Source organism: Panicum hallii, chromosome 5 (genome assembly GCF_002211085.1).
Source record: "Panicum hallii strain FIL2 chromosome 5, PHallii_v3.1, whole genome shotgun sequence".
Classification (NCBI taxonomy): Eukaryota; Viridiplantae; Streptophyta; class Magnoliopsida; order Poales; family Poaceae; genus Panicum; species Panicum hallii.
The window spans coordinates 57,895,493-57,922,279 of NC_038046.1; the positions used below are offsets into that span (position 1 = coordinate 57,895,493).

The following is a 26,787-nucleotide window of genomic DNA, read 5'->3' on the forward strand; positions in this document are numbered from 1 at the left end:
CATCCTCTCCTGATGGGTTATCTTCCGACGGGCGGCGTCGATGTTGCGACCGGAACTCGGGCTGGCCGCATCTGATGTCTCCCCGCGGCCCTTCCGCTCGCCGGCGGCGGGCTTCGCCGCGTGGCTCCTCGCCGCGCTTGCGATTTTCTGCATGATGGATTGTTGTTCCTCTTCCTCCTCGTGCTCAGGATCTATCTGATTTGGCCGGCGGATCCGCTATGTGCGCGGCCAATATAATGCGCGTACGTGGGTAGTGGTTTGGTTTTTTCCGAGACGCCTAAACGTGGCGTCGGTGCACGTATATATATACATGTAGGACGACGAGAGAGAGATTCGCGAACGTGCCCTTCCTTGTTGTTCCCGACTCGAACCGTGCGTCGTCCGTAGCCCGACTCGGAAGCGAAGCTGTTGCCCGACTCGGAAGCGAAGCTGTTGCATTGCGTAGATGGCAGATGGGGACGTGCCCCACGTTTCAGGGGAGGAGCCAGACAGAACGCAAATGCTAGCCGTCCCAGGGGGCCTTGGCGTTGCTAGAATGCGGCGCACCGCCCGCCACGACGGCAGGAGCCCCAGTCCCCAGACACCGTGCCGCCGGATCCCGACAAGCTAAGCCCGACCCCAGGCTGCGAGTGCCATGGCATCGCAGGGGGCGGCGGAGGAGCCGGGCGCGGCCCTTGGCCCATCCGTCCACGGTGAAGCCGGCGCACCGCCGGCCACCGGAACCCGGCGGGCCGGAACACTAACTAATCAGTGGTTCCTTGGCTATGAAGCAAGTACAGTGCCTGTCGTAGATGTTGCATGCTGAACTGCTGCAGGACCAAGTGCAGACTGTCGCTATCTTGGTATGATGAACGTGTTGCATCCTGCGCAGCAAATTGGAGCGGACCGTACAGGCTTTGCACGCTCCGAGACGGCGATCCAAGTGACGGGCAATGTACAGCCCACAGAGTCGACGAGCCCCACCGAAAAGGTGGCCACACACGGCCGGCACAGCACGGCCTCCCCCGCCGGCCGGCCGGGGCAATCGAATGGAACCGATGGAGGACGTGCATCGGCACGCGGCCTGTTTGCCCGTGCATGTGCATGGGCTAGCAGCTAGCTGCGAGCGAGGTAGCCGTGGGGCCCTGCCGGGTTTCCTTTGTGATCGGCGTGGGGCCAGCTCTAGCTAGTAGGAACAGCACGCTGGCAGAACTCGAAGAGGCGGTGGCTGTGACCGGCGTCTTGCAAAGCCACTCAGGGTGCGTTCCTTTCACCCATCCAAAGCTCGAAATATCTAAACTTTAGAGATCCGGCACCGAACAACCCTCTAATCCGGCCTCTAATAAGACCGCAATTCTTTAGAGGGAGTGAGCACTCTAAAGTTTTTAGAGCCCTCTAATGGAAAACGAACACACCCTGAAATTCGGTGTGTTTTCCATCTGAAAGATTGTCATCTTGCGCCACGCGTATCAATTGGGCCATCATTGGAGTCACCAAACAAGGATCCGAGAGTAGTGGTGGAGGAAGAAATCCAAAAGAAAAAGAAAAATCGGCACGTACAAGAAATCCAAGATTTTCATATAAACTCGTATTATTCGGTAGTATGCAGAAAGGTGCAGCAGCCACGTGCTTGGATTTTCATATAAACGCGTCAAGAATTAACTAAATTTGGAAATAAAATCATAAGAATTAAACATCAAAGTTGTCTGAATACAAGATGAATTTTATACAATGAATTCACAACATCCAACGACCATTTGAACCTAATTTTCTTAGAAGACCACTACCATGCATCATTACTATTTTTCAAAGAAAGGTACCAACAGGCTCCTCCGTCTTGTGAAATAGAGGGAGCTGAATACCAAAAAATCCAAGTAGCCAGCAGCATGAGGTTGGTGAACATTATGCCCACCCCACTGCTGCTGGAATTGCTGAAATGCTTGTTGCCCTTGAATAAACTGGCGGAGCAGCTTGGTTTGGGAGGCCATCACTTCAGCCAGGTTGGGAAGTGGTGGCGGCTGCTGCAGTTGTCCGCTACCACTAGCACCAAAACCACTCGGAGTGCTGCGGGTCCCTTGAACCATCTGCAAAGTGCAAATTTTTCATTACTTCGGGAATAAATAATACCCCCAAGGCTGAGTGTCATAGGTGCGGAAGACTTAGAATTTAAGGATTTATTGATAAATTGTGGACAGATTGCTGCTGATTGTAAGAAAAATCATAACTCCGAGTCTGTTCATCTGAACCAAAGGTTGGCGGCGTTTAGGAAATTTAGTGGCCTAAAACTGTGGCATTCAATTACACCTCCGACTACTACATCTCAGACTACTTCGACTACATCTTCAACTACCACGACTACTAATCCGACAACTATGGCTGCATCATCGACTACTTCGTCTACATTTCCGTATACCAGGACCACAACTTCGAATGCTACGGCTCCCTCATCGACTACATCGACTACATCTCCAACTGCATCGATTACTATACGGCTTCTTTGACTACAGCACCGACTGCTTCATTACATCTACGACTCCTTCGACTACATCTTCGACTACTTCGAGAATATCTACCATGGCTTCAACTACATTCTTGACTACTTGAACTGTACCTTCATCTGTTACGGCTACAGTTCGACTACACTGTATCTTTGACTATCTTGACTGCATATCCGACTGCTTCAACCTTATCTCCGGCTACTACGACTATACCTTCCTACTTCAACTATACCTCCGACTACTACGATTAAAGTTTGACTGCACTGCAATTTTGACTACTTTGACTGCTCACCGACTGCATCACATTTATCTCTGACTATTACAACTATGTCTTCGACTGCTTCAGTTGTACCTCTGCCTAGTACGACTACAACTTCGACTACATTGTATCCATGACTGCTTCGACTGCATCTCCGACAGCCTCAGTTACACTTCCATTTATTATGACTACATCATGGCCTACTTTTACTGTATCATCGACTAGTATGACTACATTTTCGATATGTCGACTACATTTCCGACTACTTGAGCTACGCCTCTGACTACTGCATCATTCATTTCCAACTGCCTACCAATATTCACATACATCCATCAAGTCCTTCACTAAAGCCTACATAATTTGAGTGTTCGAGCTTCTAGGCTACACTCCTTATATCTGGTGGTACTCAACTCGAAGCTAGCCTAATACCACCTGTCCGAAAGTTAGGCTACACTAAGAGAAGTATATGCAAAAGTACTCCAAAGTCGTTGCCTAGTAATCGTCAAGGTTGTTGACAGACGACTCGCAGCGCACGGGGGGGTGGGGGGTGAACTCCCATCTGCGCGGGCTGTGGGGCTACAATATAGTAGTCAAGGTCGGAGACACCCTCCATCTCCACGGGCTCCTCATCACTGTCAACGTCCATCATGTTCAGTGGGGCGTGAAGGGCTGCCTGTTGTGCATGATGCATGTCGATATGCCCATTGGCGTCCTCCAACTCGATGTTGAGGTCATGGATCTGCTCTTCCAAAAATTTAATCATCGCCTCATGCTCACCCACGGTGGTCTCAAGTGTCTGAACTTGGCCTTCAAGCTGGCCAATCCTAGCATCTCGATCACCAATCTCGATCACCAATCTCCTCACCCAAGTCCTGCATCTGCTTGTCCCTCAAACTGATTTTCCACTTGAAGGACTAAGCAAGGTCTATCACATGTGCCATCTCCTGGCTCCGAAGGGCCTGTAGGCAGTAAAGTGCATTCATGCACCAAATTGAAAAGACCATGATCTCAACAGGAATCTGATCTACCAAGTGGCCTAGATGTGCCAACCTGTCAGGCCACAGAGGGTCACTCTCGCTGACTGCCGAAAACAGCCCAGCTGGAGCCAAGATCACCTCCAGTGGGTGCTGCTCACAAAAGGTGGTGAGCGCCTTTATCGCTGCTACCTCCCACAAGTCAATGAGGTGGTGTCCGACAACCTCGGTCTCGATGGCGAGCCACGCGGGGTTAAGTGGGTGCTGCAGAATGGTCATGCGCACACGGCACCGACGAACACCCGTCTCCATGATCTCCTGCCCCACATAAAGAGGCGGATTCGGGTACCTAGCGGCGCTCAACACGCTCCACAAGATAGAGGTGAAGCCCTCCCAGTGCTGGCACGTTGAGTATGCATGTCCTTCCTCGTCCACTACCATGAGAACCAGATTAGCCATCTGATTCAAAAAGATTAAAGGGTGAGATAACGAAGCTGATGCTCGATCTAATAAACAGATTCTGGACAGTGCTCTAAACTGAGCTTAACTTCTGCAAGTGTTGTGCGAAAATTCTCAAATTTTACCAGAGCATACCTAAGATAACTGCACACAACTTTGCTGGTCAACTCCAAAGCTAGATCAGACTCTAAGATAACTATATCCGTACATTTTTAACTTAATGTCCACTCTGAAATTCTAGAAAACAGAGGGCTAGTGGTTTGTAAATCTGGGGAAATCTATCTGGCCAATAATTATCAAATTTTAACAGTAGCTTATTTACTCAATTTTTATTCGAATTTAAAGATATGCTGCACGACCTTTCCGTCCTCACAACTTTATAGTTGCCATTAACTTGGTCTTACGGAGTTAATTCGATGGCTTAATTTAGTACATCTCTCCTTGTACTAGCTAGCCAAGCTCTTTTCATTCTTAACCTATCGTACTCGCGGTTAGTGTACCTGCAGAAAACTCTCATAGATGTATAAATTTTAATTTACATTGTCATCTAGTTATATTCGCATATTCCCATAGCGCTTTACGAGCTAGATATAATCCTTAACGAGTCCAACACATTTTTCAAATATGAGTTTTGTAGTCAAGTTTTATAAAACTTATTTTTAAGGTTTGTTGCATATTCTGGTGTATACTTTTCGCTCTAATACAGTTGTAGTAGAACCGCTAGAATTAATCCAGCTCAACTGCACTAACCATCATCCATAAAGGCAAAATAGTTACCATGCACTTCAAATGGAGTAATCCGACAGTCTGTCGGGTAACTCTCGATGCAACCATTGAATATTTCGATTGAAACAAAGCGTACACTTAACTCGCATGAAGGCAAGTCCAGAGATTACAACATTCCATAGCTTTTACCTCATAAGTCTGATAATTATTTATTACAAGCCAAGTTTATAAACAAGTACTTTAGAGTTCAAACATAAAAACTTTATTCAGAGTTTAAAAGCAGCGGAAAGAAAACACGATCATCTATCGTTGATTCGGATACCACAATGAAGCCCGTACGTGGCATCACTCGGCAGAGTTATCGTTGGCCAGGGACGGATCCTACTCCAAGGACCAACCAGGCGGCAAGGTACAAAGCCAAGTCACCTGAAAACAATGCCACAATCAAAACTGAATATACTAATACTTAGCAAGACTTACCCGACTATTGGCATATAAATAATCGACTCCTAAGCATGCATGGCTCTAAGACTCTAGGTTTTCTTTTTCTGAAAAGTAACAAAGAGTAAGTTCTTAATTTCATATGTTAGCTTTCAATATTCTAGTTCATTTAACCATTTTAAGTGAGTATCTATCTCTAACCAAATATGGTGGAAAATATTTAATCATTCAACAAGTTTTATCATAGCCATAGTTCCTCTTGTTACTGTATGTGGCAGAAGTATTAAGCAGTCTCAATTACCGCGAGAAACGGATGATTCGAATCGAATTTCTTAACCTTGCAAGGCAAACATAACACACACGCCTGGAGTGCCTAAGGGTCACCCCAAGCGACTTTTCCCCTTTCTTTCTTGCCAGGTTGTGGATCAGGGTCACCATCCCCGACTACAGAGCCATGCTCTGCACTCGTACGTATACGCATTTGAACTTCGTTCAAGTAGGGTGAAAGTAAAGTCCACTTGCGGGCCAATCAGGTAGTTAAGCTTATCGAGTACCATATTTTCGACATGTGGTTAGTACGTTCAAACGCTTAACCACTACTACCACACACTACAGCCTTAGCATATTTCTCTACTCAGACGGGACCTCAACCATGAGCATCGTACCATAGCCCCGCATATCGACCTTATAGTTGCATATATAGTAAAATCATTCAACTCCTATAGTTCTCGCGAGTGATAGGAAACCACTCGACTTTTGCCGAACCTATTAGCAGAGCATCCACTCGAACTTCCAGTTCTAGTATTAATTATATAGGTGCTTAAGATCATGCAACTAGGATTCCAATCAACTGCTATGGACTTAAATGCACAGGTAAAAAGAAACAGTAGTAGCATCATTTGAAATACCGGGATCATGCACCACGGCTTGCCTTCTTGGGCAAAACTAGTTGGGGGTTTTTCCGAACTTTGGTTCGGGTCTTCAGCAACTTTAGTTAGATTAACTTGAGCTTCACGCTGCTCACTCTTGGACTCAGACACCAGCTCATAGGTTCCATCGGTGAGAGTCATCGATTCTATATGAACACACATGTATGAGTGGTTTTAATGGTACAAGATAAATAACTATTTCACTATAAAGTAGTCATTCAACAAAACTAAAGTTAAGTTGTCAAGCACTTCATTTTCTTTTCCTTGAGCAGTCATTTATCGAGTACTTATCTTAATTAACTAACTTCATTAAGTAAGTGAGTGGTTTTGTTATTTCATAAACGGCCATTTTCAACAGTAAATATGGATTAAACCAAACTACTCCTAGAGGCAGTTTCTGAGGTTGAGGTTTTTATGCAGAGCACTTTACTTAAGTACAAACTCATTGTAAAATTTTTAGCCATTTTCATTCAGTAGGTCAATCATGAAAAATACATTAAAAAGCTACTGCTAGGATAAAGATCTATTTGTACAGAACAAACCATGTAAGAACTGATGCTCAACATTTTATTGAAAAAACTTACTTGCATGAGTAGGCTACTGTAAATTTTATAGATTTTTCCTATGCATGAATCAGAGGCTAAAATTCTAGTTTAATTGGATCTATCATATAACAAAAGGTACTCAAAACATCTAATTGTGTTGGATTCAGCGTATGAAATTTTTATGAAAGACTACACTCTTAGTACAGAAGCTACCATTTAATTATCATGAGCAGTTCTTTCCTGAAACTCTTGAAACAATTAAAATATATTTAAACTTGATTTAAATCTATAGCTAAAATTATGTAGAAACAGTCCAAGATCCTTTTATAAAGTTGTAGATCTTAACTTAAAGAGTCCAGAATATCTTAGTTTGTATTTTTAGGATTGTTTTGTGAATTGTTTGACATTTTCAAAGTTCATAGATTGGTTTTCAAAGTTCTAGTTTCTAGTTTACAAATAAGTCCCTAAGATTTTACGAAAATCTCCCTGGAAATATTGAAATCGAAGCAAATGAGTCCTTTGTGTAGGGGAACGGTGGCGGCCGGCCAAATTCCGGCGACCTTGCGAGGGACGAGGGTGGGAGAGGCAAGAGAGGACCAAACCGTACCTGTTTGTGGGCTTGGGTAGGGAAGTGGTGGACCGAGCCGGTTCGCCGGCATGGCACAGAGCCGACGGCGGTTGCTGGTGGTGGTGGCGCTGCGGTGAGGGAGAGGGCGCGGGGACCGACCAGAGGCGGAGAAGATGATGGGAGGGTTGGTTTGGGCAATATGGGGGCCGAGCGGCGCGTCCACGTGCGGATGGTGGCTCGCCGGAGTTGGGTTGGGGGCGGCGAGCTCAGGTGCCTCGGGTGGGGCTTTTATAGGCACGAGAGGGAAGATGGCGACCTGGCACGAGCTGCTGGGAAAGGCGCGACCAGGGGGTCCAAATCCGGGGGCGCAGCTGCCTCGCTGTCGCCGGCGAGGCTCGTCGTGGCGCCAGCAGCGCTCGCGGTAGAAAAATGCCGCCATGTGGAGGGTTCCTAAGGGGGAAGCGAGATTTTGTGGGCCAGTGGGGGATCTCCAGGGTGCTGGCGGGCCCACATGGCCGGGTGGGCTCAGTTGCGCTGGGGTGCGCTGGCTAGCTGGTGTGCCGGCGATGGACAGGGCAGAGGGAGGATAGAGGAGGGGAGAAGATGATGGTACTTAAGCGCAAAAAGCAAAAATAGCAGGGGTCTGGATGAAGAAGGGAGCTAAAACTCATTCTTCCAAGATCAAATCAAAAACATTTGAATACTATTTTTGCTCAAATTTTCAAGGTATACATTTTCTCTTTCATGACTATGTTCATTTGAGCAATGTATAAAAAGTTATTTTGAATTTCCAAAAACTAGTATTTAAATGACATATCATTTCATGTGAATTTTTGCACTTTTAGCCCTTGAGTTCAACTATACTTTTGTTGCTCTTGTTATGACAGATGTGCCATTAAATTTTTAGGGTCATTTGTGATCAACTTTGAAAGTTACAAGGGTTTGTTTGCAAGGGTCCACCATGTATATGCATATATACATATACGCATATACATTTGCTTGAAAGCTAGATTTGATAGGTCGTTTTATACTTTTCTTGCTCTTTTATACCTGATTTCATGTTATGGATTTTTGTTTAGCCATTTAGACACCCAGGGTGTCACACAAACTCTAACTCACTTCATTCCACTCCCCTCTCCCTCAACACGGAGCCGAGCGGCGGCCGCCCGTGGCAGCCGAAGGAAGGTGGCGCCGGCGCAAGCCCCCTCACCGTGCTCACCCGTGTGCGAGTGCGCCGCCGTCGTGCGGCTTTGCGTCGGTGCCCGAGCCCGCGCCCCGGCGACGCGGCGGCGAGCGGCGGCTCTTCCCGCGCAGCAGCGGTGGAGCACCGACAAGACGGCCTTTGGGGTGAGCTTCCTGCGGCGCGGCGGCTGGCAGTGGTGGCAGTAGGTGGGCCCCGCTGCATCTTCTCTAGGTTAGGGTTCTACTCATTTGCTTTTTCCGATTTGAATTGAAATCACCTCCTTCTTTCTTTTCTACCCCAAATCCGATCTACTCTGTAGATCGGGCGTCTGATACCATTGTTAGATCCCGTGGACCAACTAGGAGTAGATTAGTGGTTATTCTTGCATTAACAGTGAGTGAAAACATGGTTTACATCCGAGAGATGAAACCGAGAGGGAGAGAGAAGAGAGGAGAGGGAGGAGTAGAGGACCATCATTTTTTCGCTGCAGAGGAGTTGACCGCGAAGTCGAGGTCGAGATCGACGAGGTGGCCGACGGCGAGGTGGTGACGAGGTTGGAGACGATGTAGCAGTGACGACGGCGCGATGCAAAGGGCGGCGAACTTCCCGTCACTTCAGTGCTGGATCTATTGGGATCTAGGGTTATGCTATTCCAGTGAATATTGGGCCGTGTGCCCCTTTCCCCTTTATAGTGTTGCACGACGGAGGCCCGCCAACTGTGTTGGGTTGAGCGCCATCAATCAGGCCACGATCAAGGAGTCTGACACGGTCGATGGACAATGTCGGATGAGATCAATCTAACATGTTGCGTGTGCATGGGCTAGCAGCTAGCTACGAGCGAGGTTGCCGCCGGGCCCTGCCAGGTTTCCTTTTTCACCGGCGCGGGGCCAGCTCTAGCTAGGAATAGGATGCTGGCAGGTCTTGAAGAGGCGGTGGCTGTGGCCGGCGTGTTACGCAAAGGCGAGGTGGATTGTACCATCCGTCTCATCAGCTGACAGGGCTTGCGCATGGGCGCATGGCTAGCGCTGGCTAGCTACCTAGCTAGCCAAAGCGTTCAATCCATGTCTCCCTCGATCACGTCGAGCATCCGTTCCATGGATGGCATGGTTTGAGCTCGGCGCAATACTCGGCGCAATACATGCATGGTAAATAGGATAGAACCGACCTGGCGTGCAATGGCGCCGCACGCAGCAAGTGGATTGATTGGAGGCGAGCGAGAATGTAATCGATTGGATAGGGATAACACAGCGGCAACCTCCAAGTCTGTTGTTTGGTAGGGTTTCTACCGGCTCTGGCTCGGGCTCATTCGGAGGAGCCCTGCCAAACGTCTGTAAGAGGGGCCAACTTTAGTGAAAAACAGAGTCCCACGGAGTCCCACGGGTGGAGTCCTGCCATGGCTAGGCGTTGTATTGTAGGAGGAAGGAGAGTGTGCAGTGGAGGGAGGGTGGCGACTGGCGAGAGTTTGAGGCTGAGGCTAAACTCTGATTGGAAAGCTAGAAAAACCTGTTACTATACAGGAAAGTTTCCTTTCTATCTGAATGACAAGTAAGAGCAGGTGCTTGATTCAAGTGGTCCACCGTTCCCTGAACCAGTTCTTGGTTTGACTGATGTCTCATGCATGCCTGGGGTGTCACAGTGTCCCCATCTCCTAGCTAGGGGTCAAACACTAGCTTATCTATTCACTTCAAATAAAACACCCTCTTTGCGACACATTTCGCTGTTACTCTGCTGGAGCTGTCCAGATGCAACGCACTGCAGATTACAGTGTGCCACACTCTTGTGCAAGGGAGGTGCTGCAGGTAACAACTGACACTTTACGTCCCGTCCTAGCTGCAAGCAAGTACAGCTGTTGGGAAGGGCCACAAAAACAGGCTGGCTAATGTTGCACGATCAGGCCGCAGGCATTCACGAGCGGTTAGGTTTGACCCCGTCTGTCTGTGCCCGCATCAGTGCCTACTGTCTGAACAATTAGCAGTACTGGCGTACTGCAGTAGTTCCACTGTCTCGTTCATGCAACGCATCCATGAACTGCTTCCAAGCACGTTGGAGTTGTAAGATAAAAGAGATTGATACATACTAATACTAGATGGTATATATACCTGTGCACCGTATATATACGTGCATACACTTGTATCAACACGTACTTGGGCCACAAGCAACAGAGCATGGCATACAGAAGCATAATACAAGGTCCTACTAGCTAGCTTAGGTAGCCTAGCTGTGCAGCTTGATTCGATCTAGTAGTGGCTGGCTAGTTCTCGAAGCGGGAGAGGCGGTCCTCCGCGAGCCTAGTCCTGCACCCGCTGTTCTTGAACTCCGCCCAGGTGAATTCCCGGTACCGGCTCCGGCCGCCGTCCCCGAGGAGCTGCGGCAGCGGCGCCAGCCTCTCGCCGGGCGGCGGCCCGCCGAAGAAGATCATCGACACCCTGGACCGCTCGCTGTTCACCACCACCCGGTGCCTCACGCTCCTGAACCTCCCGTTCGTCAGCACCTGCACGCCCAGCCATCAGCAGTGGACACAGATTAAGAAGCATGCCCGGCCAGCAGCATCAGCATATGCTCTGCGTGGCCTTTTTCGAGAGTTGTCGCTGTCGCTGTTCGTGTACGAACCACATGCTTCAGCTCATTGTACGGCTGCCAGCAGGTTTCACGTGCAGTTTGGGCCCTAGATATGGCCGTACGTGCCATTTACAGGTCGATCGATCGTGTTGGATGGATGATGACCGATCGAAAGATCTCGAGTACCGCTCGCTGCTCGTGACACAGTAAAAGCGAGGGAGGATTTCAGTTGCTGAAGCAGCTGCTAGCTACCTGCAGGGTGTCGCCGACGTTGACGAAGAAGGCGTCCCCGTCGGGCGGGACGGAGGCCCAGGCGCCGCCCCGCAGCGCGATCTCCAGGCCGGAGGTGCCGTTGGAGCGGAGCACGGAGATGATCTGCGGGTCGGTGTGCTCGCCGAACCCCGTCAGGCTGGGCGCACCCGCCGCCGCGGGGCGCGGCGGGTAGTGGTTCACCCGCAGCACGCAGTCGCTGTCCGCGCGCGTCACCAGCCGCGCCAGCGCCCCCACCTCGCCGCCGCCGGCGAGGCCCAGCCCCTCCGCCATCAGATCCAGCACCGCGCTCGCCATCCGCCGCACCGCCACCGTGTACTCGTCCAGGAGATCCCTGGCGGACGAAAGCAGATCACAATAAATTATAAACCCAGCTTTGCTTTTATTTTCTCTGGATTTTCAATGATGTCAAGATGCGGAAAGGGACGCGTGATGGGCGCGCCTGCTAGGCGCCGCTCCTGCGTTGGAGCCGCGCGGCAGCACGTCACCACTCGCCCCGGAGCCCGGCCGCCACCACCGCCACCGCAATCAATGGGCGGCGCCGGCGCGTCGAGAGAGACCATGCAACCGACGTCGAGCGGGTGGACGCGGCGGCGCACGTGAGTCAAACGGCGGGCACGTCGTCGGCCGCCAGAAGCCTGTGACGCAGCGCGCTGCCACGACGAGCGGTCTTATCCACGGACAGGAATTCCTTTTCTTTTCTTTTCCCCCCGACGCCTGGTACTGTTCATGCGTCTCGTTTTTGGTCAACTTGGCCGCTAAGAAATTCCGATGGTGATTCCGTGTTGATTCCTGGCACGTGCGCGTGCCTCGTGTGGTATCGCTCCACGTCATGGACGCGAGCTGGAACAAGGGCATGGAGTGGAGTGCAGCTATGGGAAGGCATTGCCGGAAGCTAGCAGAGGCAGGGAGGCCAACAGCGACGTCGGGGCAACACCGACCGCTGACGTAAACGTCACCGCTTCGACTCACCGTAAAGGGCCAGCCGGCGTGGACGACGACGAGGAGGCGGCGGCGGCGGCGGCGGCAGCCGCGGCGCACGGCAATGTCGAGGAGGACGCGGAGGCGACGGGCACGGCGCCGGCTGGGGTGACGCCGAGCAGGAGGTACTCGACCCACCCGATGTCGCCGTTGCCGCCGACACGCTTGCTGCCGTACCCGAGCGTCGGGGCCTCCTCCTCCTTCTCGCCCTGCGGCCGCGCGAAGAATCCGGACGCCGCGGCTTCCGCGGCGCGCACGAGCTCCGCCGGCACGCCGTGGCCCGTCACCCGGAAGAACCCGTGCTCCTCGCACGCCGCCACCAGCGCGCGCGCCGCGGCCTCGCGCGCGGGGCCCGCCGGCGCGGACAGGTCCACCGACCGCACGTCGGCCACCGGCGGCTGCGCCGCGGGGAGGGCGATCTGCTCGAGCTCACCCTTGGCGAGGACAACCATGGCCGAGCGAGGAAACAGAGGAAAGCAGAGGAAGAGGTTTTTGCACAGCACGAACGCGAGGGTAAAGAGAGCCGCGTGCGCGCCTCCTATATAGCCACGCGCCCACGCCACGGTGCATGGCTTGGCAGTCTGTACAGCATGCTGCTGTAACTTGGGCCGTCTGATCAACCATCAGTGGCCAAGATCATGGCCTAGTACTATTTTTTTAAAAAAAACTGGTAGTACTATTTGTTAGTGTCACTAAGTGTAAGTCTTGTTTGACGCTATTGCAAGCACACTGTCAACATGTGAGGCTCGATCTCGGCCATTGGATTGCTTCCATGATCCTAAGAATTTTAATCTGACTTTCATATGGAATTGGGCCTTTACCTGTCAATATGCTTGCTCGGAATCGTTTTCTTTTCTAAATTAAACAACGCTGAAGAAAAAAATGCACACAAGATGAAGTACTTACTTTGACTTCCACACAGGGTATGACACATCCTTGTCATGTGAGCTGTCCATGATCTTCTGCTAAGTTGCAACAAATAAAAAAGATAGGTTTTCAAGGGGTTGGCCAATTACTTTGAATCTCTGATGGCCATCCTAGTTCATGGCATGGCATTTTCTTATCAAGAAAGGTTAAGTGGTGGCGTATATTGCTGAAGGTGCCTCTGAAGTAGTGATCGTTGGTTGGTTGGTTCATCGGCGCGCGGTTGTCAAGGCGTACTCGATCATCTTGCCTCGATCTTAGTGCATCTTCTGATGAAAAAGAGAGGTGATCACGACTGCTGAGTGCTGGCATTACGAAGCACGGGATCACTGCAAACGCAGCTAGTTTTGGAGAAGACCAAACGTGTTTCCTCTTCCTTTTCTCAATTTGACAGGCAAGGACCACGAACCCTACGATCGGTTTTCTAGCTAGTATTGGAATGCTTGGAATGGATGCCACCCTAATCAGATCTATGGATGGAAATTTTTCGTACATCAAGCCCCCTCCTACTCCTAAATTCCTTGTACAATGACTCGCCCCTTTGGGATTTGAATGGAATTATTGAAGTTCCTTTTTTTGTAGAGGATGACAAGAAATTTGCTGCAAGTTTTTGTTAGGATAGTTGTTGGTCAGGAACTAGGGCACGCAATCCCTTGGATCATTCAATCCGTGCCCACAGAAAACACAAAACTATCACCAAAAACTTTGTTTATCAAGTTATCTTTTGTGTTTCTCATTTCCAAAAACACGATTCAAAATCACATACCGGAAAAGGAGTTTACTGTTTTCCTGGTGTACAAAGAGTAGTGCATGGCCTTTTTGAGATTATTGTTGTGCTGCATTGCAGGATTCTCACTCTACTTTTTTCAGCCTAGGTTTTCTTGCCTCACCAGCGTTTTTCTGCTACCATTTTCCCGTGTCACTGTCACTAGAACTCCGCACGTCAAAACGCAACGTGGATCAACTCCGGTTCTCTTCCACGCACACAAGCCGTCACGGTCCACTCCAGCTCGCTATCGGCATTAGATTCTGACAGCAACTTCGACGAGAACGGTCTGATTGGTGAATTGGCATGACAGAAAAGATGTGGGATTCGATTGTTGATGGTATTAAGATACGCTGAGCTCAACCAGCACACTAGCGATGCTATCTTATCTACCCTGAAGAACTTAACTATACATGAGTGCATTTATTTATATATTGTTCTGTTAGACGACTAAGATTGTTGGTTTGAGCAATGAGTTCAAACCTGGATATCGACGTTTCAAAAGAAAAAATTGAAACGGTCTGATTGGTTGGTTGACATGCAGAAAAGATGTGGGATTCGATTGTTGGTATTAAGATACGCTGAGCTCAACCAAAGTAATTTAAACAAGTGGTGATGTCTACCCTGAAGAACTGTACCTGAGTTGGGCATTTAGATAGTGTGCTGACAGACTAAGATGTCTGATTTGAGTAATGATGAGTTCAAACCTATCTAGCTATCAACATTTTATTTCAGTTCTTTTCCGCGCAAAAGGTGATGAGTCAGTTCACATATTTCTCCACATTCTTTCTATTTTAGATGAAAAATGCCAAGTAAACCCAAATGATTAATCGATTCATGGAAGCAAGCATACATACTACTCTGCACATACCATCACTGTTTTCCATTTTCTTGATTCCCAAACTAATCAAGAGATTATCTGTCGAATTATTCGTCAAGAACAAGATGGAGAGATGTGCACGCACGCGCCATTGACATCCTTCCCTTTCGTGGCGCGGCGATGCGATGAGCAGAGGAGGAACCGGCCGTCAATTTGCTTCGCTGTCCGGCTGTCGCGTCTGTCATTGACGAAATGGCTGGATCGAGCGAGGGCCCCCCGGCCCGGCCCATGACATGACGACCACTTGCTGCTGGGGGGCTCTCGGCGGGTCTCTTTCCCGGCCACTGTAGCGGCGCAGTGCTGAGCAGGCGATCGCAACCTAAACAGCAACGACAACGATTTGCGATCTGAATGAAGGTCCTCGCTGCAGACGCTGCTCGTAGCTTTGCAATTGCAATCCCCTAGCAACAGAGTAACAGATCCATCATCAAACAGAAAAGATCACGGCGAAGCTCTGGATTCAGACGACCAGATGCCTTGATTCGAGGAGGGTGCCACTGCACTGCCATGGTCAGCGACACCTGAACTCCCCTGTTGATTCAGGGGCAGGCTCCCATTTGATGCAGCCAGGTCATGGTGAAAGAAAAAGGTTGGTGGATTAGAGCACGCTGCCTGCCAATCAGACATGCATGTACCACCAGAGGCTGTTGTAGCTTTGCTGTGACGACCGGACCCCCCTCAGGTCAGGTCCTCACCTGCCCAAATCCAGCCGTGTCTAGGATAAAGCGGCTGTACTCCAGTAGCCTCTGCAAGGCTGTGGCATGGGGACACCTGATGACCTGAATCGATGGACGCGAATTCATGGCCTCAGAAATCCCCTCGTGCGTGAACAACCCACACCGATGATGATGGCTGACCGAGTGACCGTACCTATCATGGAGGGGCGTGGTTTTGGGCACCTGACACTGACATGTCGATCATTGGTGAGCGGCAGGCCAGGCGCGACACGTAGGCCAGTGGTGTCTACGAGTTGACGCTCGGCGACAGGCGCTGTGTACTTTAGCCTGCGCGCCTAGCTCCAGATGCGCGCCATCAACTTGGCGTCTCGACCGGCCTGAAAATGCATCGCACTAGCTCGCCGTCGCTTATTTTATTAGTTTCGCAACCCACTTGTTCATCAACCACATGTCCACATGCATGAAACAACAGTATAGAAACGTCATAAGGCAGCCTGGCTAAGGTTCAGGTCTAAACTTTTTAAATCAGAGATCGATCGTGTGGTCCTTATATTAATAAAGCTCACAAAAAAGCCCATGTACGGCACTCCAGGTTGGCGGTGAGAAGGGTATGATAAGGCAAAGATCGTCGAGAAGTTGAGGATACCCTTCCCGCTAGATGTGGAAGGATGTCGCGGAAACACAGCAACAATGAGACGAGCACTAGTGGCTAGCAAGAGCAGGCAATTGCACATGGTGGGGTGCGGGAGCTAGCAGCGGTTGATTGGAGGAGAGGAAGAAGAAACCTGGAGATGGGTGGGGTTCATGGCGAGAGCCGAGAGATATTGTTCTGTCAAGTAGTACGTACTACACTACACAGGAGTACATACACAGACCGGCCGGCCCCGGCGCGCGCGGGAGCCGGGCGTCCGGGCGCGGCTGCACCGCGGGGCAGGGGGCCCTGCCGGGTGCCTGGCGTGCACGCTCGCCCCGCCCGCGCGCGCACCGGGCACGGACGTGGATGTTGCCCTCTCTCCGCACCGCGCGTTGCGATTGCGGCAGGGAAGTCGCGGTCGGCGCTGCCACCCACCGGCCGGTCAGGAGGCCGCTACGGCTAGCTAGCACTAGGAGGTCCGGCCGGCCTACCTAGCCCCCGGTGGTCCAGGCATGCATGATGCACCACTCTCGGAGCGGCCCGACGCGTGGCCGGCCGCCCTTGGCCTCTTGCCGGGGCCGTCCCCTACGCGTCCGGGGCGACCGCGCGCCGCCTCGCGTCGCACGAGTCCTGCTCGCCGATGGGGACCGAGGAGACGGCGAGACCCCCTTACCGCGACGCACGTCGTCGAACAATCTGGCCGCCGCTGGCGTCCCGATCGATCGGGGGAGGGGAGCCCCTGCCCCGCGTGCGCAGGACTAGCTGCTAGCAGCGTTGGATTGATCTCGCAGAGACCCTCGGACCCCAACGGGTCTGATGGGCCTCCTCTCACTCGCGCTCTGATCGGGGGCGCTCCAGCTCGTGCGTAGCTGGTGGGCTCCCGTCGCACTGCGCTATAAAAGAAAGGTGGGGTCAGCGGCACATGACACGAGGTCCACCGCCGCCGCCACCCCACTAACAGTCTAAACCCTAGCCAATCTAGTGGAAGCGCAGCAGCGGCGGGCCGCCTCCGTCAACACCGCCACCGCGTCCCCGTACTGCTCCGTTGCGGCCCGAAGCTCGACTACTTCAAGCATCACCGCCACCCGAGATGATGGTGGGTTCCTCTGCTACTCCCGCAATGCAGAGTCACGACGGTATGACCACGTGCCCCTTCTCCTCTCTTCCTCTAGTTACCTCGGCTTGTTTAACCTTTTGGACCCTTGTAGTCCGAAGATCACAGGCTATCCTTTAGCCCCATACCAGCTACGTGTTCCTTGAACACGCTGGGTGGTAAGCCTTTCGTTAACGGATCCGCAAGTATCTTTACTATGCTTATATACTCGAGATTTATAATCTGATCTCGGACTTTATTTTTCACAACATAATACTTTACATCAATGTGTTTGGTAGCACCACTTGTCTTGTTGTTGTGTGCATACATTATTGCGGGCTCATTGTCGCAGTACAACTTTAGTGGTCTAGATATATCATCAACTATTTTCAGATCGGGTATGAACTTTTTAAGCCAGTTCACCTGCTCCGTAGCCTCATAACATGCAACAAGCTCGGCATACATTGTGGACGATATAGTGACGGTTTGTTTGCAACTCTTCCACGATATTGCTCCTCCGGCGAGAGTGAACACATACCCAGACGTGGATTTTCTGTCATCTCCTGCATAATCGGAGTCTGAGTATCCTACGATACGCCGAGGTTCTGTTTTTCTGTATGTCAACATGAGGCCTTTTGTTCCTTGCAGATAGCGCAGAACTTTCTTTACTAATTTCCAATGTTCTGGTCTTGAATTACTCTAGAATCTGCCAAGCAATCCGGTAACATAAGCTATATCAGGGCGTGTGCACACTTGTGCATACTGTAAGCTTCCCACAGCTGAAGCATATGGTACCATTTTCATCTAATCAATTTCATATTGATTCTTCGGACATTGAAATTCCCCATATTTGTCGCCCTTAACTATAGGTACAGGTGAGGCACTGCATTTATGTATACTGAATTTCTTTAGAACCTTTTCTATGTATATCTTTTAGGATAGTCCTAATACCCTTTTCATTATGTCTCGATGAATCTCGATTCCTAAAACAAATCTTACTTCACCAAGATTTTTCATCTCAAAATGTGAGGACAAGAACCTTTTCGTTTCTAGTAGTAGACTGACATTACTACTTGCCAGTAGGATGTCATCCACATACAGGATTAGAAAGATATACTTCCCATTCTTGAACTTTGCGTAAACGCAATTGTCCTCAATATTTTCTTTAAACCCAAACTCTTTTATTGTTTTATCAAACTTCAAGTACCACTGTCTTGAAGCTTGTTTTAGCCCATAAATTAATTTCTTTAGACGGCATCCCAACTTTCTTTACCTTTCATGACAAAACCTTTCGGTTGTGTCATATAGACGGTTTCATCCAAATCCCCATTTAGGAATGCTGTCTTATCATCCATCTGATGTAATTCTATATCATAATGAGCCACAAGGGCCATAATAATTCTGAAGGAATCTTTACATGAGACTGGAGAAAGAGTCTCATTGTAATCAATCCATTCTCTTTATGTGTATCCTTTTGCCACCAGTCGTGCTTTAAATTTATCTATATTCGCTTGGGAGTCATATTTGATTTTGTAGACCCATTTGCAGCCTACTGTGTTGACTCCTTTAGAAATTTCCTCTAAATCCCAAACTTCGTTGTTACTCATTGATTTGATTTCATCTTCCATGGCATTAAGTCATTTGGATGAGTATTCACTTCTCATGGCTTCTTCAAATGAGGTGGGATCATCCTCCATTTGAACTTCTTCGCTATTATAGACTTCATAGTCGTCAGGAATAACGGACTTCCTTATTATTTGAGATATCCCATAGACCTGAGCCAGCGGTGACTCATCTATTTGGGGCTGCTGTTGCTCCCCTCCTTGTGTGGCAACAGGTTCTTCAGGAGCCTGATGGATAGACTCCATATCCTCATTCATTGTTACCATAGGAGGGGCCGCTGCAGGTGTTGGCATCGCAGTAACTTGTACTGGCGGTGCATTTACTGCGGGCAGTGAGAAGAAAGGTTTCTGAATCACAGGATTGGGTGTATAGACCCACTTCTCCTCAAGATCAATCTTCCTAACTGTTCCGCTCCCCCGGATCATTTCATTTTCAAGGAAGACTACGTGTCTCGTTTCTACAAATTTTATGGATCTATCTGGGTAGTAGAAACAAAAATCTTTTGACCTTTCTGGATAGCCAATGAAATGGCAAGATACTATTTCAGAATCTAACTTCGCAATAGTTGAGTTAAATATTTTTGCCTCAGCAGGACTCCCCCAAACCCGCAGGTGATTCACTGAGGGCACTCTTCCTGCCCACATCTAATACGGTGTTTTCGGCACCAATTTACTGGGAACTCTGTTGAGAATATGAATGGTGGTTTTCAAAGCCTCCATCCATAAAATTCACTGGCAACGTAGAGTAGCTGATCATGCTTCGCACCATATCCATCAGGGTACGATTACGCCCTTCAGCCACTCCATTCTGCTGAGATTCGCCCGGCATTGAGTATTGGGCAACTATGCCTTGCTCCATCAGGAACTTTGTAAAAGATCTTGGAACTTGGCCATATGAGGTATGTCGACCGTAGTATTCCCCTCCATGATTGGATCTTACAATTTTAATCTTTAAATCATGTTGATTTTCTACTTCAGTCTAGTATTGAATATTTTAAATTTATCCAAAGTTTCAGATATTTCTTTAATCGGGTAAATATATCTATAGCGGGAATAATCATCTGTGAATGTTATGAACGAGTCATAACCATCCACACTTTTTATATTGAACGGACCACAGATGTCTATGTGAATTATCTCTAATACACATGTGCTCCTTTTGATATTTTTCTTTATTTTTTTACGAATTTTCTTTTTATGCATTCAATGCATTGTTCTAAGTCTGAAAACTCTAATGGAGGAAGAATCTCATGTTTAACTAATCTTTCTATTCTCCCCCTCAAAATATGGTCTAAACGATAGTGCCATAATTTCGACGACGCATCATGAGTTCTTTTTCGTTTTCTATTCGCGAGTGTAGATGAGAATACATTCGTGTTGTTATCGCATACGGAATTCACACTTTAAAGCAACGATATCAAATAAAGATCATTTCATCTGAATGTAATGGAAATAACTGTATCATTACATTCTATTAAATACCTACCATCTCTAAAAAGACAGGTATAACCATCTTTGTCCAGGCAAGACACACCGATTAAGTTCCTCTATAAAGAAGGTACATATAAAATATCTCTAAGAATTATGATAAAGCCAGTGTTGAGTTTCAAATGAACATCACCCACTGCTTCAACATCGGCCTGGGCTCCGTTGGCAACTTTAATTTGCCTTTCTCTTCTTTGAGTGGTTCTCGTCGAACGGAATCCCTGCAATGAATTTGCAACATGAATAGTTGCTCCTGAATCAATCCACTAAGTGGTTTTGGAATAATCTATATACAGGGATTCATTTACAAATGAAATAATGTTCTCACCTTTCTTTTCCATGATCATCTTTAAGTACCGGTGACAGTTTTTCTTGTAATGTCCCCGTTCTTTGTAGTAGAGATACTGGTCCTTCTCTACTAGAGCCTGTCTTTCTTGAAGTCTGTGTTGAAGCTGATGAGAGACTTTTCCTTTAGAGGAGGAAGAAGAAAAATTGCCCTTGAAATTGGAATTCCTTTTTCTGTTCACATAGTTTAAAGATCCACTAGTAGCGGACTTTATCCTCTACTCCTCCTGAACACACATCGCAATGGTCTTTTCTACATCCCAAGTATGTGGTTGGGTGTTATAATTGACAACAAAAGTGTTAAATTTTTTGGGCAACGAAGCAAAAACCAGATGGACAATGTGATCCTCCTTGAAGGCAAGATCCAATGATTTAAGCTTGTTATTCTGGTTGACCATACGATGAACGTGCTCTCTGGTGCCACCTCCATTGTATCTTACTGATGTATCTTTCTGAAATCAGTTATTTGATCAACTAGGTTGCATAAGTCTTTGAAGAACCAGTGTACTGGTTCTTTAATTTCTCAAGATACTCTGTGACAGTGGCATAATCTGGTATTGAGCCCATAATGGCAGGCTCAATAGTGTTCTTTACCACTGCCAAGCACTTCTTGTTGGTAGGGAACCATTTAGCATAAAGCCTCTCATAATTTCTTGTTGGCACGAATATCATTGATGGAAAACATCATTGACAACACTCCTGAAAAAAATTCATGAGTGGTGAGAATATTAAAACAAATTCGAATATATTGTTGAATATCTAAAAACAACGTTGGTCAGAATTAAAACATGCAATAACCTTTTGTATTAAGTCTAAAACACCGTTGGGCAGAATTAGAATTGATACATGAAAAATATCTATAAAAAAGATTATAGCATAATAACTTTTTTGTATTAAGTCTAAAACACCGTTGGGCAGAATTAGAATTAATACATGAAAAATATCTATCAAAAGGATAATAGCATAATAATTGCAATATTGTCATTGTCAACGTTGGTCAAAAAATAACAATATTACAATTCAAAAATTATCTATTTGCCTTGAAAATTTAAATTCTCCTGTTGGTTCGAATTTGAATAGCAAGACAATCAATCATTAGCTATAAAAGGAAGGTGGGGGCCAGCGGCACATGACACGAGGTTCACCGCCGCCGCCACCCCACCGACAGTCTAAACCCTAGCCGATCCAGTGGAAGCGCAGCAGCGGTGGGAAGACTCACCCACGCCTCCGTCAACACCGCCACCGCGTCCCCGTACTGCTTCGTTGCGGCCCGAAGCTCGACTACTTCAAGCATCACCGCCACCCAAGACGATGGCAGGTTCCTCTGCTACTCCAGCAATACAAGGTCACAATGGTACGACCGCGTGCCCCTTCTCCTCTCTTTCTCTAGTTACCTCGGCTTGTTTTAGATCTACTCGATTTCTTCCGATCTTTTCATGCGTAGTCGATCCAAGACTCTAACAGCTAGCACGTCGGCTTCCACGCTCTTTTCCGCAGGCCGTACCTGTGCCGAAACGTGTACCGTGCAGGGTCTGCTGATTCTTGCGGAGCGGAGATTCTTTCTTCATCCCTGAACCTGAACGGAACGGCCGGCACGTACCGTCTGCTGGCGACGTGGAATCGCCTCGGGATCTGCTGGGCTGCTTTCCGACGAGTTCACGGCGACCGGGATCCGGCTGGGCGTCTATCATGCTGAGTTGCTGACAGCGAACGTGCGAGACGCTCGCTGCGAGACCCTCGCTGATCTGCCACGAGGACAATGCACACATGACAGACACTCCAACGTAGTACATGCACGCGAGGTTACAGCCTATCACTAGCCGGAATTAGGGGCTGTTTAGTTTCTGGCCTACGGCGCCACACCGTGCCGCACATCCCGCGCCGCAGGTGTGGCGGCCGAATCGGCCGTCGCACCCTAGGCACGGTGCGGCGCTCTAGGCCACAGATCAAACAGCCCCTTAACCTCTCGGATCAGATCGTTGTGCTCGGTGAATGTTGCGGAGAGAGATGGCGGGTTGCACAGCTCGGCCGGCCGGCCGTGGCGTGCTCCCCCACTTGCGCCGTGCGGATTGGTACGCGTCCTGGTAGCTCCGGCTCCGGCCGGCGTGGCTTGTCGCCAGCGACAGCGTGCCATGAACCTGGACGGCCACTGGCAGCCCGGAGCCCCCACCTCTCTCCGTCCGGCCACACATCCATCGACATGGACGTCGACGCCTGCTGCTGTTGCCATCCGTCCGTCCGTCGGCTGGTCAGTCAGCCGTCCGCTGTTCAAACTGGCCAGGTCGATCCCCGTCTCCCGGCCCACCACTTGAGAGCCTACGATAGCTTAGCTTAGGGTGTGTGTGGGGGGCGTTGGGCGTTGGCCATCTTGCCTAGGGAGTTCTCCTTTTCCTGGAGCAAATCGCATGCAGCTGAGCAAAGGCGGCAAGGCGCTGGATGGATCACCATCCATCTCGACTCGAAAGGGAAAGGGAGTAAGGGACCAATTCGCCTCTGCGAACCAGTGATTCAAGCAAGGATTGCGATGGTTCAACGCACCAGTGCAGTGGTGTGACACGGTGACACTTAGCTTTCCGTGCTGCGTGTGCGTCGGCCGGCCGGCCGGCAAGGGAGATCAGCATAGCATACCCGTAGATAGAGATTAAAATGGCAATAAGTTTTCCTGGGGGGAAATGGCATGCGAAGTACAGTTTTGGTTATTTCACCATGAAGAAAAAACAGAGAGATTTCTAAATGTTGGGTAGACATTCCCAAGAAAATAAAAAAGCTCTGCCTCTGTAACTCAGGCCTGGGTATTTAGTTACAGTTTTGCTCCTTTTTTTTTGTCTGTTCATGTCAATCCTGGGCATTTTGCCATCCGACCCGGCCCATCTAGAAAACTCAGTCCAATAACGCACCGACATTGGTACTGCATGGGCCAATTGTACAGCTGTTGAGTACTACTGGACATGCTGGGCTTGGGCCATATACGATCCAGCTGCGAATGATCTAGCACAACCCTTTTGCACTTGCTGCCCACACAGTTTTTTCTTTTGACAGGAAATTCTTGCGGTTTCGATTTCGAACACTTCTTGCACAACTTTGTTTCCAAGTTTTACAGAAAGGATCGTTGTTCCAGTTTTCAGATGCAACTGCTGATAGGAACACGAAAACAAACTAGGCCTATGCATGCAGAGATGGGAAACACCCATAAGTTCGAGTAGGATCAGTAATTTTACCGAGGATAGTCGGTAATATTTTGTTCTTCTGATTTTTTTTTTACCAGAGACGGTGAGGAAACATCTGAACTTCTTCAGGGTCACATGTATAACTGCATTTCCACGGTTACGGTTACAATCTCACGAAGATTCCACGTATGGTTGATGGTGCAAAACACATCTTGTTCAAGCAGCACGTATCCGCTGCCACGATCTTACTAGTACACCACACATCACGAAGCTACCAGCCATGGTAAACCTTCCGATCGATTACCGGACACCGTCTTCCGCATCGGCCTTCTCCACGTCGGCCGCGGCCACCTTCTTGTCATCATCGGCGGCTGCGAACTCGTCCTCCTCCTCCCCGGCGCACGCGCCGTGCGCGACGTCGTAGGTGGCGTGCAGGCCGACGAGCACGTAGTAGACGAGCATGACGGCGGTGCAGACGCCGAACCGGATGAAGGCGTCCTTGCCGAGCGAGCCCATGAGGAAGAGGTTGGTGGCGATGGACAGCGAGGGCAGCCACGGCACGAGCGGCACGCCCCACACCTTGGGCGCCCGCGCCGCGGGCACCAGCAACTGGATGCCCAGCGTGCCGGCCGCCCACGCCGGCACCAGCACGACGTACCCCTGCCACCGCTCCGGCGAGGTGCCCCAGTACGCCGCGATCCCGGCCGACGACGCGATCACCAGCAGCAGCAGCGCCGCGAACCGCCGCGCGTGCGCCCGGGTCGTCACGCCCCTGACGTAGTACCGGCGGACGAGGAGCGCGGTGGCCATCATCATAAAGATGAAGAGCGTGCTGACGGAGAGCAGGCTGGAGAGCACGTCGAGGCTGGAGAAGAGCGCGATGCAGGCGCTCGCGACGGCGATGAGCGCGGTGGCGTGCACGGGCGTGCCGGTCCTAGGGTGCACGAGCGCGAACACCGGCGGGATGATGTGGCTCCGCGCGATGTGGGTGGTGTACCGCGCCTGCCCGAGCGCCCCGACCAGGAGCACCGTGGTCATCCCCTTGAGCGCGCCCAGGGCCACGACGTACTGCGCCCAGTGCATCCCCACGCTGCTGAACGCCACCGAGTAGGCGGCGCTCCGGTCGATGGCCGTGTACGGCTGCATCATGCTCAGCACCAGCGCCATCACGCAGTAGATGGCCGTGATGACGGACATGGAGCCCAGCAGCCCCAGCGGGATGTCGCGGGACGGGTTCTTGGTCTCCTCCGCCATGGTCGCGATGTTGTCGAACCCGCCGTACGCGAAGTAGACGATCGCCGCCGCGCGGAACACGCCCGGCACGCCGTGCGGCATGAAGGGCCTCAGGTTGCTGGGGTTCGCGTGGATGAACCCGGCGACGATGACGAAGCCGATGACGAGCACGTGGACGGCGGACGCGACCCAGTTGACGCGGGAGGTGCCCTTGGCGCTCAGCATGGCCAGCGCCGCGGTGACCGCGATCACGACCACCGCGATGGGGTCCAGCTCGTTGTACCCCTCGACGAGCGACGGCGCTTGGATGCGCAGCGCGCTCGCCGGTCTGTTGATGAGCGAGGCGAGGTACGAGGTCCAGGAGCGCGCCACCGCCGCGGTGCCGATGATGCTCTCGAGGATGAGGTTCGCGGCGGCGATGAAGGCGGCGACGTCGCCGAGCTCGACGCGGAGGTACGCGAAGGACCCGCCGGCGACGGGGATCTCGACGGCGAACTCGGTGTAGCAGAAGACGGAGAGCATGGCGGAGAGCCCCGAGGCGACGTAGGAGAGCAGGATGGCGGGGCCGGCGTGGTCGCGCGCCTCCTGGCCCGTGAGCACGAAGATCCCGGCGCCGATGACGGAGCCGAAGCCGAACCACGTGAGGTCCCACCAGGTGAGGCATCGGCGCATCTCGTTCTCGCTGCGCCGGCGCAGCGCCCCGAGCTCCGCGGCGTCGGTGGAGCGGCCGGCGAAACGGTCGCGGAGGCGGGCGGGCGTCGCGCCCAGCGCCCGGCGGTAGGCGCCCCAGCTCGCGAACGATGGCTCCGGGAAGAAATCGTCCTTGTGCCACCGCCAGTAGCTCCGCGTCGCCGCCGCCGCTGCCTTGCCCGCGTCCTCGTGCTGCTCCGGCGAGGACGTCTCCACGGGCGCCATGCCTGTCCGCAGAGCGCTTCAGACCACTCGCGCGGCCGCGCCTGCGTGTGGAGGTGGAGTAGCTAGGGAGTGTGGCGGGCAGCAGCCTCGGCCGAGGTCCCCTGGAGATATGGGAGTGCGGATTGGTCACTTGATCCGTCAGTGAGGGAGACGTATTGCTTGTTTTCAAAGATCGAGACGTCTTGGCTTGGAGCTACCTATTCAAACGCCGATTGGGTTGCATGTCCTGTCTCGCAGAACCGCAGTGCGACGCCGAGCATTTCAGGAAAACCGGCGGCTCACTGTTGGTTGCGATTGGACGCATCGCGTTGTGCGGTAAGGATGCAGGTGGGCAGTGGTTCTAATTAATTACGATGGTACGGCGCTCTAATTTATTTCTCGTTTCAAATTATTTACATCGAATACTAGTCTAGTTTATTTCATCAAACTTTTGGATCGATCCAATAATACAATATATATATATAATTGCATTCTCAGTCCTACCAATACAATACGTGCGCCCTGAAAAAGAAAAAAAGGATAGTGGCGGTAGGAAACTAGGAATATCCCCCACGACCACGAGTTAGTACTAATGCACTATTTAACTGAGTGATTGCAAAGGAGAAGATCAATAGCAGTTGCAGCGTCAGCTGGAGTAGTAAAGTTCGGATTTGGAAGCAAGTTCTTGGGCCGTTT

The 26,787-nt window shown here is 50.4% G+C and overlaps 2 protein-coding genes across 2 annotated transcripts; both read right to left on the reverse strand.

Moving 5' to 3' along the window:
• Positions 1 to 10,635: 10,635 nt before the first annotated feature.
• On the reverse strand, positions 10,636 to 13,009 carry LOC112891856 (gibberellin 2-beta-dioxygenase 3-like). The gene is made up of 3 exons (XM_025958845.1): positions 12,363 to 13,009; positions 11,373 to 11,724; positions 10,636 to 11,052 (listed from the first exon to the last, which is right to left on the reverse strand). Exons 1-3 carry the CDS (start codon positions 12,821 to 12,823, stop codon positions 10,813 to 10,815), a joined length of 1,053 nt encoding a protein of 350 aa, XP_025814630.1. The 5' UTR covers positions 12,824 to 13,009; the 3' UTR covers positions 10,636 to 10,812.
• An 11,049-nt stretch (positions 13,010 to 24,058) lies between these two features.
• Positions 24,059 to 26,198, reverse strand: LOC112891882 (cationic amino acid transporter 5-like). The gene has a single exon (XM_025958882.1). It carries the CDS (start codon positions 26,110 to 26,112, stop codon positions 24,265 to 24,267), a length of 1,848 nt encoding a protein of 615 aa, XP_025814667.1. The 5' UTR covers positions 26,113 to 26,198; the 3' UTR covers positions 24,059 to 24,264.
• Positions 26,199 to 26,787: the final 589 nt, after the last annotated feature.